At 36.9% G+C, this 21,340-nt stretch overlaps 1 protein-coding gene across 2 annotated transcripts in view; it reads right to left on the reverse strand.

The window, feature by feature from the left end:
* Positions 1-21,340, reverse strand: part of ARID4B (AT-rich interaction domain 4B) — an 89,683-nt gene that overhangs the window by 52,210 nt on the left and 16,133 nt on the right. For both annotated transcript variants that reach the window (XM_051783197.1, XM_051783196.1), the window contains exons 3-5: positions 6,590-6,700; positions 2,053-2,118; positions 1,367-1,457 (exon numbers count right to left, since the gene is read on the reverse strand). In XM_051783197.1, the coding sequence (XP_051639157.1) occupies positions 1,367-1,457; positions 2,053-2,118; positions 6,590-6,700 (268 nt within the window). The remainder of the gene's footprint in view (positions 1-1,366; positions 1,458-2,052; positions 2,119-6,589; positions 6,701-21,340) is intronic.

The following is a 21,340-nucleotide window of genomic DNA, read 5'->3' on the forward strand; positions in this document are numbered from 1 at the left end:
TCCTGACAGAGATTATTCTAATCATCCACTGCTAGAGTCACTTCTCTATCAAAGTGCATTACACAGCCAGCAGCTGTGCTATTTTTACTGATTCTGCAAGGTCAACATGCTTTTGTCTACTTTTATCTACAAAATGTAGGAGTTGAGACTGAAAACCATACCTCTTCTTCCTATTTCTCAAGCTCAGGATTTTTGACAGACATCTACTTTGATTTATAGACTGCAACTCCATGACATCTACCTTCAAAATTTATTCTGCATGGATTCCTATCTTATTCTTCTTGCTGAACCGCTAACCTCACACTTTCTCAGAAACATAAACATACAACACAGTTCTAACACCAGCTATACCATTTACTTCTTAAAAGCTCTCTTATCTGATCCACATCTGTAATAATTACCAAAACACTATCTATAATGTTAATTCTTGTCTTTGTACCTCATGTTTCACCCCATCCTAACCCGATCTCTCCTTTATTAATAGATTCTACTTCTCCAACAAGAAAACATGTATTTTTTGCAACTAGTTCTATTCCTTTCCTAAAAGTAGGGAAAGTTAAGTCTTTCCCTAGCTGTTCAACATCACTTCATCACCAACAACCCACAATATCTCAAAACAACTAAGTCTTGCTAAAGTTCTTTCAAGATCTGGTCTTCATCTTCCCATGTCCCACTAATCTGCCCAGGAGAGGCTTATATAGTTTCTCAAGAATCAATACATTTCCTGTAGTGCCTTTAAGACTACCAGTGCACAGACTGAATATATGTTATCATTCTACAACTGACCACTGACTTGGCACTAAAGAGTAAACCTACATGTATGAAGCCTTTAAAAATATATCAAAAAACCCCACCCTATATTTGTTTGAGGACATGTGGATATATCATCTATCGTCTGAAATGTCACATTATAAAATAGGAAAAACAAATATGAAAAGACTTCTTATAAGAACAAGCTATGTCTGTTTCAACAGTAGCTTTATTGGCGCTAAGTCTGGAAGCAGGGAAAAATAAGTGTTACAACTTGTGTTTTAAAAGCACTTCTTTGCTTTTTTTTTTAAGGAAGTATGACAACATACTTAGCTTCAGAATATTTAGCAATAGTATATTAAATTTCTAAGAAGTAGTCACTGATTACAGAACAATTGACTACGTCTTTATTTGGTGTCCCGATTTCACATTGTGAGGGGTACGGTTTCTTATAAAAACCCAAAATAAGAAGTTTATTTTTGAGGGGTTTTCATACAAACTCTGAATACCTAAGCATCTCCAAAAAAATCTCTCTCACCGTGTTTAAGACATGTCCAAGTCACAGGTTTATTTTTAAGTCATGAATTTTATTCAAATACATAAATATTTCTCTTACCTACAGTGTACCAACTTGCATCTGTTAATTTGTTGATAACTGCTTCCTGGTATGTTCCATCTGGATTCTTCACTTCTACAACAGTTCCTACCTAAAATACAAAAGTCACATAGCAACAGAGAGTTCTAAAACAGGCAATAAAGTCAACGCTTTTGTATTAGCAAACAGAGAGATTTCTAACCTATTCCACGTTAAATACAACATACTTTTTCAGTTTCACTTGAATGTATTTGTATCCCTCAAACTTCTTTTTCCATTCCTCTAAAATAAGGCAACTAACTGAGCTGATTATTTCCTGCCAGCAGGTGGGGAACAAGAACCAATCTGAGTGATGTCATTCTCTTGTATAAGAGCTTTCCCATCAAATCCTCCAGCCGAGTTCTCAAAAGAAACAGTGACTAAAAATCAGAGCCAGCCATACTTCTTAGCTTTAAGGCAAAAAGAACAAAGAGGCTTGCACCAGCCTATGCTGCACCCCTTTTAACTACAAAGGAAAAAGCTAACATGCAGAGTACACTACCTCTAACTATGCAGCACTACCTTTTATGCTTTGTGATCCTATCTGGCCTGTGTAATAAGTTGAACCTTCCACTGTTACCCCATATTGTATATGCACATTTATGTCGAATACTGAAAAAAAAAAATGTTTTTCAAAGCACTAGTAAAATATAAAACAAATTTATTACCTTTAAGGGACCCTTTATGTGGTCATCCTGCACTTCCACTGTTGAAGAATCATGCCTAAAGGTTACCTAAAAAATATAATTCAACTGACAATCACTTGATACAATTGAGCAGCATAAGCACACGCAAATATCAATAGCCCTTCTCTTACTCTCATTTTACAGTTAGTCACCATACTCATTCCACTTGCTGAAATCTGTGTTTCCTTCACATATTTTAGAAATATGAGGGGCCAACTTCATAGTCATCAAAATTTCTAAAATATTTTTTATCCTTCAGAATAGAATCATTACCTCCAAAGGAAATGACGGACTAGAGTTTGTCAAAAACATCTAATGGTTTCAAAAGATCTCTGCTGTTCTGTTAAATGATTTGAACTTCTATAGTACCAAAGCAAGAAAGGAGAAAGTTTCAAGAGTTACGAGTAAAACTTTTAAGAAACATTTATATTTCAGTGCTTTGAAATTTAACAGTTTTAGCACATATATCTAGCCTATGTGATTTTTTTTTTTTTTGTTTTGCTCATTAAAGCAATTTTCCTCCCTCGAGGTTGAAAGATTCACACAAGAGAAGTACAGGACATTGCTGTCAATTAAACAAAATAACAAACCAAATTGCCTTTCCATAAATGTCCAGCCTACACACTGAGAGGTAACTGGAAGGAAACGTAAAAACAGCTAACCTTTCAGTCCTTCAAAACTGCAGTAAGTAAATCCCATAAACATTCCCAAGCTATTTTCTGATGTCATTCCCATAAAGACACATAAAAGCTGTGTCTTTAATCTTCCACCTCCTGACCTCATTAAAAAAAAAAGAAATGTATGGTAATTCAAACTTACGATTAAGTTATCTGTACCAGATGCTATAGACATTCATCTTTCATTTCATTCACAATTAACTTGGTCACATTGAAAATCACAGGATCTTCCTATCAATTACATCTGAAGTTTTATTTCCACCTCGGTTTTAAAACTATAGGAAAATTATAGGAAACTAAGAAAATTCTGGCACTACATTTTATGTACATATGTACATTTATTAACACACACAAATGATGTCCTGATGTTCACCAGACCACACTCTTTGGTGTAAGTATATGATATTTTATTTAGTATTTGAAATAAGAAAGAATGTAATGTGAGACCCAGCCGTGTAACAGTAACTCTCAACTACAGCAATCCTACATTAAATCTCTGGACTTGTTGGAAGAGTGTACCCAAGATTATACTCTCACTTGTTAAGAGTTTCACTGTAGCATGTAGCAATAGTAAAATTTCCTTCAGAACAAGAGCGTTCTCCAATATCAATTCTCCTACTTAGCCTCCTTAGGAGAAGATTTTAAGAAGTTTTGTAAATCCTGAAAGGAGGAAAAAGCCAAGAACAGCACTAAAACCAGGACTAAGGGATTCTATTTTGACAGGTTGATTAGTAAACCAATGCACTAAAATGCTTCACTGTCTTCCAGGCGCTACTTCAACAAAACAGTCATCTTGTCTACCTTCTGTTAGAACTACAGCAATACACAATAGTTGTGAGAGTATGTTCTCTTTAGAACATCTGCGTCATCTCACCTACTGATGGCAAATACTTTCTGTCCACCACACATACTTTGTAACCTAAAGCCAGACAAAGGATTCAAGCTAGGAATTAACTGAGCAAAGACCACTCTTCTGAACTTCATCCTGAGAGATACAAGTATTTAATTCTCTCTTGGGGGGGATTTAACTAGAAAGCCAAAGTTCAGTTAAGATGCAAAATAATCTGAAACCTAGGGTCACCACTGGTTCATTTACTTTCTGTGGTTATCTTACATATATTTTACAGCAAAAAGGAACTCTATTCAAAACCATGAGCCAGCCACAATGTACTACGATGACAGGTAAACAAAGCAATTGCTATAGTGTATTCCAGAACGGTTTGTCTTTTTAAAGATGTCTTGGGGCTTTGACTGTCTGGGGGAAAAAGATTTTTGATATCAACAGTTTTTGCTTCTTGAGATAGTCATATGTGCTCAAAAAATACTGGTTATTAACAAAAATATTCAAACTCCAAACTTAGTGCAACACCACTAGCCTTTCTTGAAGCTAAGAAAAGTGATGTTAGCATTTGATAGTAGTGGGTTTTAATTCCCACAGTATTTACCAGTGTGGAACCTTTTTGTCTCAGGCAAAAGATTAAGACGCTCAGCACATCATGAATCCGGTTAGGCTCAGTTGGATTTCCCTTTTCTTCACTGTCCTGAAAAGACAGTCCTGGTAAGCCCTATTACAGCAGATGTTTCTTTTGTTTCCGTTTAATAAAGACCTACACAGAAAACAGTTTCTTCTGAAACTTTCTGTGCAGGGTGCCCAAATACAAGTGGGTGTGGATGATGGTGCTAATTGTTTTAGGAGTAGCTGTCAAAACAAACTGGCTTAAATAGCTCTCTGAAAAAAGCTGTAAAAGACCCGATGAAGTGGACTAACACCCTGGTAATACCGGAAGTCTTGCCCTTTAGTCAAATTTGGACTGCCTTCAATACTTTTCATAAGTCCAGGCAAATCTTAAGTTTTACTGCTTTCCATGGCAAAGTGTGTAAAATGCAGTTACATGTTATTGTAAAATTCTGTACCATGTACAGAACTTGCCAAAAACCACTAAACTGTGAAATACAGTACCTATGGATACTGAAATTGTAAGTAAATAGCACCTGCAAGAAACTGAATAAAGTTTTTAAATTATGCTAGTGGTGGAAAGTTATTGTGAAGGTGTCCCTTCAAAATATTATAGGAAGCAGAATTCAACAAAAGAAAACAGGTAAAAGGAGAAACAATTGAATGTATTTTACTTGTCTGAAGATTACATACTTCACCCTGAAAGACTTTTGTTGCCATCCTACTTTCTCAACAGAGCACCTAGTTATAAAACTTAAATGAATGCTTTACACCAAAACTGACACTCTGAAGTTAACTGACTTTCCTTGTCCTCTAGTAGTTCTAGAAAACTAAGGCATAAAATGTACTGGGGCCAGAAGAAACTGCTAACAAGTGGAAAATAAATGTAGCAGATAAACTACCAACTCCAGACAAAACACACCTAATAGAAAGAATCTTTGTTAGAACTAATACTGAGGAAAGAGTGCATGTGCCAGAAAGAGCTAAAAAGACTTTTAGAAAAATCAAAAGGTCAGTGTTAAGTTTAAGGAATACACATTCCTGGTGGAGAAAAGATAATGTAAACAGATACTGTTACAGCACTTACACACAAAAATCTAAACCACAAATCACACTACTCTACAAAGCAACAACAGTACTGGGGCTGAACTGCCCTAAGCAATACAGTAACAGCAAAGACACACACATAAACTTGAATCCAGAGGGCTTTAGGCACAATCTCCACAAACAATTTACAGTACAAAATTCTATTTCATGTCAAGATCTTTCTGCAAAACATTCCAGTGACAAAACTATAAGTAATAAACTCACAAGAAAATATTTAACACTGAATAATAGCAAGTGGTCATCTAAGAAGGCGGACTCAAAGTCCCACAAAGAACTGAAATGAGTTAAGATTTCACTGATCTAGGCACAACACAATTGCTGTACTTAAATACTGATGCATAACAGCTTAAATAGCAATACTTAGCTGCTTAAACTCAATGGTGCTTTAAAGCATAGACCAGCTGATGCTATTAAGAGTTAAGACTAATGAAATGAAAAAACCACTAATTTGCTCTTTTGTCAGATTTAAGACTAAAATCTTCTTGATGTATTTAACATTATTATTAAACAAGTGACAATCGTCCTTCTCACCAGGGTTTTTGGAGAGCACCTGCTCTCTCCCTCTCATACACACTATAGGCAAAAATCAGCCATAGCACAAGAGCAGATTCAAATAATGCACAACAGTTTATAGTACAGACTCTTCAACAACAGGTTATCATCACACACAATTCACACATTTTTCACTTAAATTTACAGTAGATATAAGAAAAATATTCTGCCACTATAACTGTTGCAGAGCAACAATCTAATTTATGTTTTCTAAGTGCTACTTGCTATTTGGTAGGACTCAATATGCCAAGTCTTTTTTGGAAGACAGCAGGGTTTCAGCTTATTCCGGAAGCATTATCTAGTTGCCACTGCTAAATGGCAGTGACCTGTGCTCTCAAGTAAACAAAACCATTTTAAACCTACGTTGAGTGGTTTTAGCTATTTTCTGGTAATTTTCTGCCGTACATAAGCCTACATTTGTCACATTTTAATCAAATACTTTAAGGTCAGCCTACGGCACTGAAGGCCACAAACATTCGATGCAAACAGATGACAAAGCAGTGACAGAAAGAGAACATATTTAATTGTGTGGGAGTGGGGGAGCCCCACCCCTCCCAACAATAATAAGCTTACTGTTATTTCAAAGACCGTACTGCCAGCCTCTAAGGAAAGGACAGCCTTTTCGCTGTCCTGAGACTAAAAAGAAGCTTCACATTGTGCCATTTTGAACATGAATGACTTTCCCCCCCCCCTAAAAAAAAAAAGTGTTTGCAGGAAAACCACATACCTTGACTTTGACAAGCCTTTTTGCTGTCTTGATCTTGGCTTCACAGAAGGCTCCTCTATACTTTGCACTCACATCAGTGCCCACTGTGAGATAGGGAGGCTCATCAATGGCCTGGAACACAAAGTAAAACAAGTGCTTTTTAATTGCTGACCACTGGCAACACAGCTGCTATGTCTCACCGGCTTTTGTGGACAGAGCACTAAAAACAGCCCAATAAAACTTAATCTGACAGCATATGTGTATCACAGCAGTAGAAACACAGAATACAACACTAAGCTAAACAATGAATATAAATACAATCTCATAATATAAATATATAATCTCATTATATAAATATAACCTCATAGATGTAACAAACTGATATCACAGTTCTCTACAAGAAGCACCACACAGGCTTCCAACCTCTGCACCATTTGAAGACACAGGAGATGACCAGTTCTGCTGCAGTGGTGAAGGCCAACCAAGAGTTTTAGTTTCTCCTTTAATTGCCTCAAGACCTGATAAGTCACATGACACTGATGTTTATTTCTCTTAAAAAATCAAGGTTCATTTTTCAGTAGGAAGTAGAACAACTCTGAAGAGATTTCCCTTTTTCACTTTCGAATAAAGTAAATGATAAAGCTGGGCTCTCCTCTGGAGAGCAGCCCAGGGGAAAAGTGCGGTAGGAAACTGCCAGAGACTAAACACAGAGTGAAGGTGAAGGGTCCAGACAAAACACAAGGTTCTGTAACACACAACACAGGAACAAGTGACCCCCAAATAGGCAAACAAGAAATAGAAGAGGTGGGAAATAAGTGGTGCAGGGAGTAGGAGAAGACCATGGGTCGAATACAAATACAAAGTATATAGAGTGAGCTCATGAAGGTGTTCATTCAAAGGAAGTCCATTTTCTCTCACACAACCTCTCCTAACGTTATCTGTGGGAGGAGATTCCAGATAACTGAACCACCTCAGTATCACCTCATAGACTGTTGGTCAGAAGAGAGAAGGTAGACGGTGACAGCAAGAGGAGTGAGGTTTATTTCCAAGAGCTGCAAGTGTTGATGGAGCCCCAAACAAGAGCTGAGAGACCTAAGCCCTTGTCTGCACCACATCATGTTCCTGCACCCCTATGGATTCAGACACAGTTTATGAGAGGTAACTCTGGCACACCCAGGCTCTCTGTGGGAAGAATACAGAGATAAATCTTCACAGGTATCAGAGGTACTATTTGAGACTGAGGTGCCTGCACTCAGCATCAGGTAATTCCCACTGGCTGCCTCCAGTTTCAATACATCAGAAGTAAAAGCATGGAATTATGTACCTGAATGCTTCAATGCATGATTTTTCAGAAATTTAAGTTCTGCAAAATTTGAAATTGAAAAATATGAGATACTACAGGGTTAACTCCATATTTATGTTTTTTTACCTTGACTCTGTTCCAGCCTACCTCTCATTTGCATGTAATAGAATATATTTCTGAGTACTATAAAACTGTTATCAATCTGCACTTTCTAAGATCATTAGAAACATGAAAGTTCTAATGAACCCACCCCCCTCTTTTTCTCTCTCTGCATGCATGGTACATGACTGCACGTAGAGTAGCAGGACATGCCACACTGGTAGTACTATATCCACAAACACCTATCTGTTCCTAATCCAGGCTTAATAACCATAAAACTCAACTGAGATTAACGAGGAACCTTAGGAGTGCTGGGATTCTGAAACTGATTTCCTCCTTGCTTGTCCAACAGTGCAAAAGTACTTGCCTTCAAGTCAGGTTGCAATGCTTTTCTCTTACTGCACTTGGAAGGATGCTGAAAGAGGGACTCAGATGGTTCTAGTTAGTACTCTTACTAGAGTGAGCCAGGTAGCAGCTGCTTCACACAATATAAATCTGAACACAGGAAAGCAACAATGTTTTCTCTTGCAAAGACAGTAAAACTAAGAGGGGTGCATCCCTCCTGTTCCACCATACTCTTTACTAAATAAACTCATTCACCACTACAGTGTTTATATTCTCTCATGCCAGTTCATCTTCCAAACTTAAAGGAAGTGTGAAGTACTGACTTTAACAAGTACTTTAACAAGACTGACAGATTCCAGATGGATCCACACAGATGCACACAGCTATTATTCTCCTACAAACAAAACTTCAAGAGCTGGTTGTGTCAGTCTCAGTCTATACCTCCATATACAGCCAAATTATCACAAAGACCAATCCATAATGTTAAGGTGAATTTACATAACATAAAGAATGCTTTTCTTTACTGCTATTGAAGATTAACTAAAAAAAATACTAAAAAAAAGGTGTAAAATTCTGGGAACCAAGATAATCTGAAGTTCTGGTCTTTGACTGTAAATTTATGGCAAAGGAACAGGCAAATCAACAATCAAAATTTAAAGAGAATTTAAAATTCTTATTAAGATCATAATTACCAGTATAATATCACTACTCTGATTTATTCTTAACAACTTCTTCCAAAAAGAATATTCATTTGAAGAACAAACATATGTAAGAATTAATTTCTGTTACTAAAACAGAAGTTCATTTCAATCTCTAGCCTACATCTTTTGAAATTACTCTATTTCCTTCCACTGGAATTAGTTAACATTTACCTCTGTAAAGAATTTCAAAGAATAGCAAACATATGGACCATTTGATTACCACTGTAGGTATGTTTACAAGAAATACAGTATCGGAGTGGCTTTTGAGAGAAAAATGATGAAATGCATTTCTTTAACTACCACTATGAATCATTATACACTTTAAAACAGCATATAAAATCTTCACAGGATACATACTGGAATTTTTTCTGCTATTTTATTATTCTGCTGAAAGACAAATTACATGGGCTTTCAAACTCCCCCCTTCCCCCAGATTGCAACAATTTTCAGTGACAAAATCACTTAACTGAAATTTTCAAAATACTTCCCTCATTCTGCCTGATAGTAACAGCAGAAAGTGATAAGTTAAAACAATTAGCAAAATGTGATGCATCACAGAGAAGGCAAACTAGAAAAGTAAACAGTAAAATTCCAAGTCCGGCATTAATTTCAGATAATTCTTATCACAACTTTGTCATTTTCACCAACTCTGAGACACATGTTCTCAAGCAGGTTTTATTCAATTCCACCAACATTAGAGAAAGATTTGAAAATTAGTATACAGCTATTTTTACCTTGCTGTTATTCCTTCACTGCTTTGTGCTTACATCATTTAATAGATGTCCTTATACTTAGAGTGAATATATGTTTGCCCGTTAAATTTTGGCATGCTTTCTCAGAATTTGTTCTTATTCTGGTTTTGCTTTTCAGAACAGGTTACCAGGAAAAAACAGCACATTAAAATTCAGCTAAAATCTGATAATATAGTTCAGTAATTTCAGGAAAGGTATTGCAAGCATACTGAAAGTATCTCAACAAGGAGCACCACAGCAGTCTTTAAATGGAAGAGGGAAACACAACACTGGACTACCCTATCACATAAAAAGTTCTGAGCTTCCTAAAATTATTGAAGATATCTTGAGACATCTTGAAACAACTGTACTAGTCTCATATGTTGCTATCTCCAAATTTCTGAGCTGCAGTCTCAGCCTTCATTTCATTTTAAAACACGGTAATCTGAATTTGCATTTACAGTTTATATCTGAACATAATCATTTGCACTTTATAACTTATAGGTAAGAATTACTTTTTCAAAAGTATATCATGAACAAAAGTTTATTGATGGCTTTAACAGGAAAACTGAAAGTATGTCCAGCACACGCTGTCGTTCATTTATAATGAGATCTTGAACTTTTTTCATTCAGAGTACACTCCAGGTTTCCTCTCAATGTTTCTATGTCTCTATACTCTCAAAAATCTTTCAGTTCACACTGGAAGGAGAAAAGTGAAGCTGAGGGTGGTATCTCAGCTTGTTCGCTTCGTTGTTTTACTATTGGCAGCAGACTGGTATTGAAGCTCTTCATGGAAACCACTCACCAAGCAGGCGCTTCCAATACGGATCACTACTTTGTTTGCATGAATGACCGAGGCCGGGCTACCAGAAGGGGGGCCGGCTCTGCTGAGTGACACAGCGAGACAGGGATCCCGGGAAAGGCTGTACCCCGCGGGAGCGTGGGGCCGCAGCCAGGCGGGGGGTACGGCAGGGCTGTTTTGGGAAAAGAGCGGGGCGAGCCCTTCCTCAGCATCGCTGCAGTGGGTGCTGAGCGCTACCAGCGCCTCAGCAGCTCCCCGAGGAGCTGCGAACAGCCGGGTCGATCCTCCAGCTCCGGCAAGGCCGCCGGAGGCAGACGGAGCCCGGGTGATTAGTTTGGCTCGTTTGGGGCGGCAGAGGTGCACCAGTGCTTCTCCGGGCACCTGTCGCTTTAAGGGGAGGGGCCGGAGCCGGGAAGCTGCCAGAAGTTTCTGGCTGCCCGAGCCAGCCCCGAGCGCTGGCGCCCGCCCGCGCCCTCTCCCCGAAAGCGCCCAGGGCTCTGGCAGATTAAGCGCGGATTGCCGTAAACTAAATTTGTCCCCTTAAGGCGATTGCCTGGTAAATCTGCACGCAGGGCTTCCCGGGAGCCGGCCGCTGCTGGAGCCGAGCACTGGTAGCGCCAACTCCCGGGATCCGCCCGGTATCGCTCCCGACCCGGCACTTCGGCCTGGGAAAGCTGCGAGCGCTGCCCGCCCTCCTGCAGTGCAGCTCCTCCGGAACGCCGCTGGAATGTGCCGTGCGCTGTATATCCTAAATCATCAGCCGAACTACTATAAAAATTTCTGGCGCTGTCTTGGGTGACCAAGAAGGGATAAAGAGGAAAAAACTTCCTGCAATTTTGCACTTTCCATTAGGAAATCCAAACTAATGGGCAACCACGATGCTCCTAGTAGCACTTAATTTTGTTTTATTAGTGGGAATAGGATGAATAGTTTCTCTGCTATCTCAATTCACAACTGCTGTGCACGGGCAGGAGATGCAGGACAAGCTGCCACAGCTGAAAAGCTGGTTTACCACTTAAATAAGGAGCAGTCTCTAGGTGACCAGTCAGCAATTTCCACCAATTCAGTGGCTGAATTTTCTTTGGCAGGCAAAGCAGGCTGCTGGAAGGGTTCTGCTCCAGCCTTCAAGCTGATTATACCTGGAAGGACTGATAAATGGCTAGATGCCCACATCATAAAACAACCTACACATCTTCTGAATTTGGACATTTACATTGGTATTAATAGTTCTGGTCTTCCAAGTGTGAGGGAGGAAACACATGGACCTCTTCAGAGCACTATGGAATATACATTTTAGCATTGCAATCTAAAATGGTAGCATCATGCTTTTACATACATTTAAAGGCTGTTAAAGAAGTTGGTTTTCCAGCATTTTTTTTAACAGATTTATATATTTTTCCATCTATGTGGGATGAAATCATCCTCACCCGTCTTCTTTCAACTGTGCTGCATTACTATATTCAAATTCCTTTGTAAAGTCTGTCATGCCATACAGCAGCTGATAAAATTGCTTTACACTGTGCTTTGCCTATAAGCACGTCTAATACAGAGTGTGTGAATATATTATTTCTATCTCCTAATCTGTATTCCTCTGCACCACACACAGGATGTTCCAAGTAAACCACATGAAAACAAGATTAAGTATTCAATCTAGAAACACAGCAGACATGGTTACTAGGAAAGCCTGCAGGACTGCTTTCAGATTAATACACAAAGAGAAAACTGGGTCTATACCTTCCCTTTGTCTTTCACACATAGAGAGTTTGAAGAGCTGAGATTTCAGCTTGTATTAAACATCCAAAATTCAACATTTATCTACTCTACGAGACTCTTGAGTCAAGAAACTAGGGAAGCAATTTCAAGAAGCAAAAATCACCCCAACAATCCCACAACTACTGAAAAGAAAGGACTGGTTTTAGTTTTTAAATGAAAATTTCACATTTGTTTATTTTCAATAACCAAGGTTCAGAAAAAGCTCGTTAAAGATTCAAGACTCTCCCCCGACCCTACCTGGTATCCACATTAATTACTGAGTTTAAAAATGAAACATCATAAGACTCAACATCTGATTTTTTTTTCTCATCCATATTAAGCAAGAGGAACAGTGGCAAAACTTTTTTTGCTACTGCCTATGGTATTTTGAAGTTATTTTTCCAAGGGACATGTTTTCTAATTGTTTGCCTATGGTCCATAATTCAAAATGGAAACACCCAGTTTGCAAGTGGAATCATCACACACATACTTGAATATTCCACCTACAGTCATCCCAGTCACACAAATCACTGGGAAAAACCACCAATAATACCCCACTACTTCAACCCAAACTCCAAACCAGATTTTTAAGTCATCTAATGAAGGTCAAAAATTCCCTTTCCATCCTGCAGAATTAGCAGCCACCTCAGTGTCATTCAAAGGTTTTCAGAAACTTTAGGGCAATGAAGGCTTGAAAAGATGCAATTTTGAAAAACAGCATCTTTTTTTTTACAGCAGAATCAATCTCTTAATAAACAAAATCACAGAGTGTAATTAAGAGGACAAGATTTTGCTTACAGCTCAACCTGCTGTCGTTTGAAAGACTCAACTTCACAGTAATAGCAGATACTTTCAGGAAAAACTGTAATTGTAACACTTTAATATACTCAATTTGGCAGATAATAATTAGTTTATAGTTGATTTTAAATACATTTCTCATGTATTTTCAGAGCAGCAAAGATGAGAAACTTCTAAAACCTTTCTACAAATTGTATGTTACTGAGGCACACAACTCCTCAGAGACAAATGCAGTATCTGAAACAAAGACCGAAGTCCAGAAGACAAAACCTCCTTAAAAAAAAGTAAATCTATTGGCCCATCATCCACCTCCCAGAAATGAGAACACTGCAACAGGAAACAGGAGGAATTTTTCTGTGAACTTGCAAACTACAAAATAGAATAAAAGGCAGTGATGTTTTTCACATGAAAAAGCTATTACATGAAAGCTCAAGAGTAAGAGTGTGCTTTGGGCAAATTTTCTTCTGGCTGAAAAAAAATCAGATTTTGACTTGATACTTTGCTTTTGTTACTGTTGTGCAATTTCAGAGAAAGGTAAAACTAATAATTTTGAAATTTCTGAAGGAAAATGGTTCGATTTTATCAGTATTTGCCCACAAATAAAAATTATGGTAGAAAACATCCTGATCAAACCAAACATTTACAAGTTGAAAAAGGGGGGGCGCTTCTTGTAATGAAAATTATTTCCAGTTTCAATTTAAAACCTACAGGAAGTTTCAAGTAACACCTCACTAATCTTGTAAGCAAACATTATACAGCTGTGGCAAAAAGTCATTCCCCTCAACCAAGCTGGAAGTTACCAGACAGATGTCTGGAAGCATTAAACCAACTTCTGACAGCTTTAGCCTTCTCTATAGGTGCAAAGCATATATTTTCTTTATTTCAAATTATTCTGTTAGATTGGTCCAATGCCAAGCTTATTTAAAGTTCTTAAAGACTTGAAAGGGTTCAAAAGCTGATTTTCCTCTTCAAATAAAAATGAGTTCTGTGGAAAGGATTTACAGGTTCTAAGATCATGAAGGACCAAGTGACCCAAAACAAGAGGTTCAATTTGGTACTCACAAGTAACACTTCTTTTATTTAATGTATCTGTATTAAATGCAAAATGGATTTTCATTATTTTTACTTATCTGTGTAAAGCTGAATTTTTATGGGACTAGTAATCCCATTCCTTTTTTTTTCCCAGAACTATGCTAAGTTGATGGATACAGAATTATAAAAATATTTTAACTCTACTCAGAACATGAGAAATATTTAGAAGATTTTAAAAGTTAGTCTATCCTAATAATTTCCAAAGAGCAACTCAATTCTTCATCCAGAAATGTACCAAGTAGTGTTATTTCCAAACATCTAAACTGTAATTACCTCATTTCCTATTTAAAATAGCAAATCCAGAAAGGTGACTATGCTTTAAAAGATTACAGCATTATTTTTTTCCCAACCCAACTGAATGAAAACCACTGAATTCTGATTCTGTTCCTAATTTGGTCACAGACTTGCTGCACCACGATGAGACCCAGCAGGCAGGTACCAATTCTCAATTCTGCAGAATGGGGCTAATGCACATCTAATTCAAAGGCAAGTGAGCATTTGATGTTTCTCTAGTACTTTCAGACCTAAGAATGGAAATCTGTATTCTTTCTATTGGTATAGCACATCTCTCTATACAATGTTTTATTTAATAAAAACACTCCAGAACTGCTGATCAAGCTCTCTAAAAATAACACCAATTCCTTACTATTTCTTCTGTAGGTCTCTTGTTTTGTATTGCTGAAAGGCTACATGAAGATATTTTGAATGCCTGCTCCCACTGTTTATCCCTCTAAATATAAAATCTTTTTTGAAGTCAATTATTGCCATAGCTACCAGACTGCATTTTTTCCTGAAAGGTTTAACTAAATATTCAAACTATTTAACGTAATAGTTTAGTACTCCAAAATGGTGCAACTTCATTAATGTCAGCCAGACTTTTTTTGTACATTTCAAGTGAAGTCTGACCATTAAGTTTCTACATATGTGCAGATAAAAAAGTAACACATAATTTGAAATAAGAAGCTTTTTGAAAGAGAAGACTTCTCTTTTAGTCACAGATATTTAAAAGCCTTCTTTCACATTTCCTGTGTTTAGTGCAAGAACCAAAATTCATTCAAGTATGGAAAACTGTTAAGTGAAAAAAAAAAGGAAGCAATAAATAACATGTTTGTTATTAGAGGATAAAATAACTTAGTAAAAAATATGTCCTTGATACCTGTTTTGCACTTGGAAATAAGGAATATATTAAACCTTTACATTAAAAAGTACTCTTTTTCCAACTAAAAGCTTTAGATAACACTTAGAGGCATTATTTAAATTATTAGGTCTGGAAAACTTGCCTCATATTTAAAAATGTGCCACAGTTCTGTCTAGAGATGCTGCTGTGTAAAACTTGGGATGTTTCAAAGCACTGAAAAGAATGATAGGATAATGATATGCTTGTCTTCCAAATGGATTGGAACAAAGATAATTTGATAGTTTAATCAAACAAACCAGTCCAGGCTGTTCCTGATCAAAATGGTGAAGAGACTAATATATGACTATGCAAAGTGTAAAAAATCAGTAGTCAATGAAATCTCAAGAGACCATACTGTTTTTAAGACAATTGTATAATTCTTTGGCAATATTTCTATTTCCAGTCTAAGACAGTTTAATTATTGTTTTCTGTTTAAGAAGTTAGTTCTACAGAAATTCAGAATAACAGTATACAGAACAGGAAAATCTATATGTGTGAAACAATTGTATTCTACAGCAAATCTATTCTAGGGAACTGATAATACTGGCATTTTGGTTGACAGAAGAATATAAATATTTTTAGATACTAAAACTGATACCAAGAACAGGAACAGTGAATAGTAATTAAAATCAGATAATTATGTAAAATGTTGGGGTTTTTTTCACTGAAGTTGTGGCATATTAAGCTTCTGTTTATTATCATCTATTTTTAAAACTATTTTCTATTGTGTAAAACTTCAGACACAAATTCATGCCAAGTTGAAAAACTGAACCTTAAAAAAAAAAACCACCAAAAACTGAACAAAATCAACACCCGAAAAACCAAAACCTATAAATCATGACTCTCTTTTCTGCAAATACAAAAGAAAACATCTTATCTTGGTTTACTTCCATACTTTGTACAACACTTTCTAAACTTCTTATGAGGAAAGAAAAGCAGGGAGGTTGTTCCTAGGTTAGAACAGAAAGGGAAAGCTGAAGAGATGAGTTACTAATTCAAAATCCCCCAGCAGAATGAGATTTCTCAAACACTGACCCATGTCAATTCACTAACTAGCTATGATTTTCTTAGTCTTATATGTACTGATAAAATTATATTCCAAAATTCTAAGCATTTTAAGATTTTATTTTGTATATTTATATGAAATTGTAACTGTAGCTGATGTGTAACTTCATATAAAGTAGTTTTTAAAAATATTTTAAAATTATAACAAAATAACACATTGAATTATATAATCAGTCCGGTAAAAGAATCATGAGTAGCCTTTGAATTTTGTTTTTGCCACTGTTGCCAGCTAGGAGAACAATGAGGGAGTACCAAAAGTAATGCCCAACCAACACACAACTGTCAAACAATATGAAACAAAAAATCTAAATACAAAACAAACTGGAAAACTAGGATTTTTCTGATTGAGAATCGATCCCTCCCAGAAACACATTATTTAGTACATTAAGCACAACTGATCTGCACATCAAAGCTACGCAAAAATCAAAGCATTCAGGAAGTAAGAACGTGTGCACTTTGGTTCTTGAGACAAAATGAATCTGTAGCAGATCACCAACTGTACACAAGAGTCAACCAAAAGCATAGCAGTATATACTGGCTAACTTCATACAGTAACACAACAAATTTTAGACAGGAGAAAGGATTTTAACTCTGCCATGCTTCTTCGACTGCTGCCTAGCAATTCACTGTAAAACTGCTGGCCAAGGACAAGACATTGAGAAAGAACTATGAAAATTAGTTTAGAAAATACCTACAAAGAGACTAAAATAACTTAATCTAACCATTTTATCAAATTACAATGGATGAGATTCCTGGGAAAAACAAACAAAAACTTAATTACACATAGAAGGTTATCAAGGCTGTTCCTCTCAGCAGAATCATTTTAGCTGTATTATTCGTAACAGATGCCTGTAATATCTATTCTTAAATTTAGAAGTGAATATTCCACACTCTCTGCAGTGCTTACAGGCTTTTCTATAATATCACATCTAAGCATTCCTTGCTATTGTTATTTCTTGTCTTATCAACACTGCATATAGAGAGCAGTGTACTTCTCCTTTGCAGCTTTCAAGAGATGCAACTCCTTAAAGCAATCCCATTTCTAAAAGAAAAAAACAAATTATGATGTAAATTTTACCTATAAGGCAAATATTTATATATATTTCTATTTACCTACAGGCCCTGAATTTCTAATTGCTCCTCTGGAGTTTGATTTAATGACCTCAGATGTTTCTTCTAGTTGGTGCCTAAAAACAGACACAGGTATGTCCTAATTAACTGCAAAAGAAGCAGACATAATTTCACACAATTTTCAAGTAATACCTTAACATTCCAGTATGACATTTGCCTTTTTGGCAGGAGTTTGACATTGCCTCATGTTCCACTTATTTTTTGGCTATTCTTCTAAGAACTGCCCCCTCAGGGGAGGAGGAAATAGCATGCAGCACGCTCCATTTTCAATAGGAGTGAGCTGTTAATGTGGCACATGCCATACTATGAAACTCTAGCAAGTGAGTTGACTCTTGATGGCTCCCCAGTTCAGCCTGTTGGATGTCTTCAACCCCAGATGCTAAAACCTTGGATGAAATGGCAGCTAGCACAAAGTTCTCAATTCCATGTACTGGGAGTCTTGGCTTATTGAATAAAGCACCAGTCTCACTCCTTCAGAGGATCTGGACTACTGCAAATCCATTACATGAACCACTTTAATGGAAATGAGATGCCTGAACAAGGTACTTGCAGCTAGGTCCTGTGCTAACCATCCAACAGATTCTACTCTACTTCATAAAGTCCTCTCACCTGATTCTCTTTCTGCCCAAGAGGCAGACCATCCACTGCCACAGGCCTGCATTGTTTATAATACAAAGGAGACTCCCCCAGTGCCATCACTCCCACTGAGAAGTATCATAAACACCCATAAGTTAGCTAGCTACAGTCCTTCACTGGATTTGGCCCATAGTGTCAAACTCAAGTACTCTTTCATGGCATAGGAAAGAAGCAACATTGCAAGGTTCTTTAATCTTATAATCTAGGGCATTAAAAATCCCATGGCTTCAGGATGAACAGAGCTTTTAGATTTAAAAAAGACGATATTAACATACCGTGTAACTAGATGCTTGAAGAGATCATAAGGATTGATACAAATATTCCATCTCTTCGAGGCTTTAAATCAACAATCTTACTAAATACACATTAAAAGTATGATCAAGCAAAGTTTGAGGTAGCCATTCAGACACCTAAATATGGCTACAGGTATACATGCTCAGATTCTGAATCAACAAGGAACTCCCACAATTAAAACAAAATACTGTGATAAAGGCAACTACAGCAGGAAAGACTTCTAAAGAATTATCTCCATTTTTCAAAATTATGTGAATTGCCACATATACCAAATAGCCAATGGAAGTGATCAGAAAAACCACCTGGCCAAAGAAATACCAGCCTTACCACTTCTGATATGCACTGATGTGTGTCAAAACTCATTTTGCCGCCCCCAGGCACTTGCGTGATGTCTCAGACAGACAGGAAGTATGCACATGGTTTCATCTCTGGTTAGAGCTCAACTTACTTACCGTACTAATTTTAAAAATACTCTGTACACAACTCCGCTCAGCAACAATCTGTTCACTTCTTTAGTTTTAAAAGCTCAACTGTTGCAGTCAGTCCTCACTTCCTCTCAACAAATTATGTAGGCCAAAGCCGGCTGCTTTGTCCTTATTGCTCTGAAATCCTGCAATCTTGTGGCTATTACAGCTGTGGGTTTTGTAGCCTCAAAGGCATCCCATTACAATGGATTAGAATTTCATAATGCATTTTTCTTAGTACTTACAAAAAACTGGTAACATAACTTGTAGTAAATACAGTCGCTTATTAGATTTCCGAAATGGCAATATCCATAATGCCACTCTCTGCAAAGGAACAGATGGAACAGGCCCTTTATTTAAATTCAGGATGGGAAGAAGAAAAATGAGGGCTAAAGAAAAAGGAATCTTATTTTAAGTGAGCAGTTACTAACATATGCAGTTTCTGCTGTATTTGCAACCCAAAACACACAAGTACCTGTATAAGAATCAAAATATGAATGTTTTGCGTAGAACTGTGTGAGTTGACAAATGGCAAGAGGCAAAACATGACAACAGCCCAGAATGCTATAGAAACAGGAAACTTCTGAAAATAAAAGCGCTTTAAGACCTACCTACTACAAAAGCATATGGCTTCTTTATGCTTAGGAATCTATTAAAACAGAACTGGTCTAAATGCAAGCCACATTCATTTATTTGTTTTTCCTGGTAACTTTGAGTGATCACCAGGATGCAGTTTTGATCATTATGCAAAATTAGAAAATCAGTCTAGTAAAACAGGTGGAACCTATTCACTCCTATAAGAATAAAGCCAGAAATACTAGGATAAATATTCAAAAATTTCTATCTACCTACAGAAAACAACAAAAAAAAAGTAGCCATCAAATATAAATCCAATAAAATAGGTTTAAGCAGTTAGAGTTGGTGACAGACACTACCTACTGCCAACAATAGTTCTTAATTTCTGAAACTACAGAAGGTAGGGGGAGGTGTGTGCTGATAGATGCTCACCACCACAGTTATGCAGATGGTGTGCTCTTTCATATTTCTTTTGTGAGTTGAATTAACAACTCAGGAGTGTAAAAGGGGAAGGCTTTGGCCCTCCAAACTCAAGCCTACATGAATGATGCCTCTCTCCCTGTCCATCGTCCCTTTTGCATCTGTTCTGATACACCTTTGGTTATGAGCTAAAGTGATTCAACTCACCAATTCAACACATAGCTACTTGTTTCTGTTACTTTTGCTAAACTAATTTTCTTTCACTGTAGTAAGTTGTATCGTTTCACTTTAAGATCATACATCAGAGTTAACAAAGTAGAAGAGGATAAATCAATGGGTCAACTGGCAGCCTGCTTCGAACTACAACATGAAGTAGCACTCCATAATAATTTAGAATTTTCAAGGTTCTTGCAAAAAACCCCACAGAAATCTCAACTTAGGAAAAAAATCCTCTTCTTTTCGCCACAATTTCATATCTTTGTGTGATAGCATTTTCTATATTTACCTTTTCATTGCACACTCTAGATCTCTAAGTTCTTTTTTTTCCAAATTCCAAAATCCAGCTTCACCCTAGCTGGATGAAGGTGACGTTTACCATGCTATTTTTTTTTTTTAATGAATTGGTAGCCAAGCTAACTGTCTCTTCAAATGATCTTGGTGTCAAACAAACAGCTTTCAGTCAAACATCTCCACTAAATCCCTGAAGTGGCTTTAAACTGGCTGAAAGCACTTCAGCACTGGCATATATGCAAGGTCAAACACAAGTTTGTATTCAAAGTCTAATCTACTTGGATAGCACTCAGAAAACCAGTTTATGTTAAGTTTTATATCCAGCCCACATTATTTGCAAACAAAGCAGGTATTAGTGATTTAACTGAGCATTCTGTAGGAATAGACTGTTGATTTTTATAGCAATCTAGCAAAGCACCATCACCACTAGGTGTTTTTGTAAAATAAGAAGTTCAATTGTAAACTGAGAACTAATTTCAAGATTAATTTCAAAAAATTCAGGATTTCCCACAAAACAGACCCTTTACTTAATTCAATTTATAAATGGGATCAGTCCTCTCAAAAAATAACACTGTTTGGTTTGACAGTCCAGAAAATGTGACATTTAATGACTGGACTACAGAAAATTTGCACCAAGATGATGACCCAGTGTTGAAACAGTCTTTAAAAGGCCTTCAAGGAGCAGAGATCTATAGTAGAACAAGAAAACTATCCAAAACTATACAGCTGATTGCTCCCAAGAAGTCACTGCTTTGCACACGGAAGGATAAGCCTTAACTCCATTGAGTTAAACAGCAATGGCAGACACTAAGCACATTTGAATCCAGAAAAACCTTCTTTCAGGTTATACCATACTGGCAAAGAGATCAAAATATG

The sequence above is a fragment of the Manacus candei genome, unplaced genomic scaffold, assembly GCF_025592945.1.
Source record: "Manacus candei isolate 608988 ecotype Guabito, Panama unplaced genomic scaffold, ASM2559294v1 h1tg000017l, whole genome shotgun sequence".
Lineage (NCBI taxonomy): Eukaryota > Metazoa > Chordata > Aves > Passeriformes > Pipridae > Manacus > Manacus candei.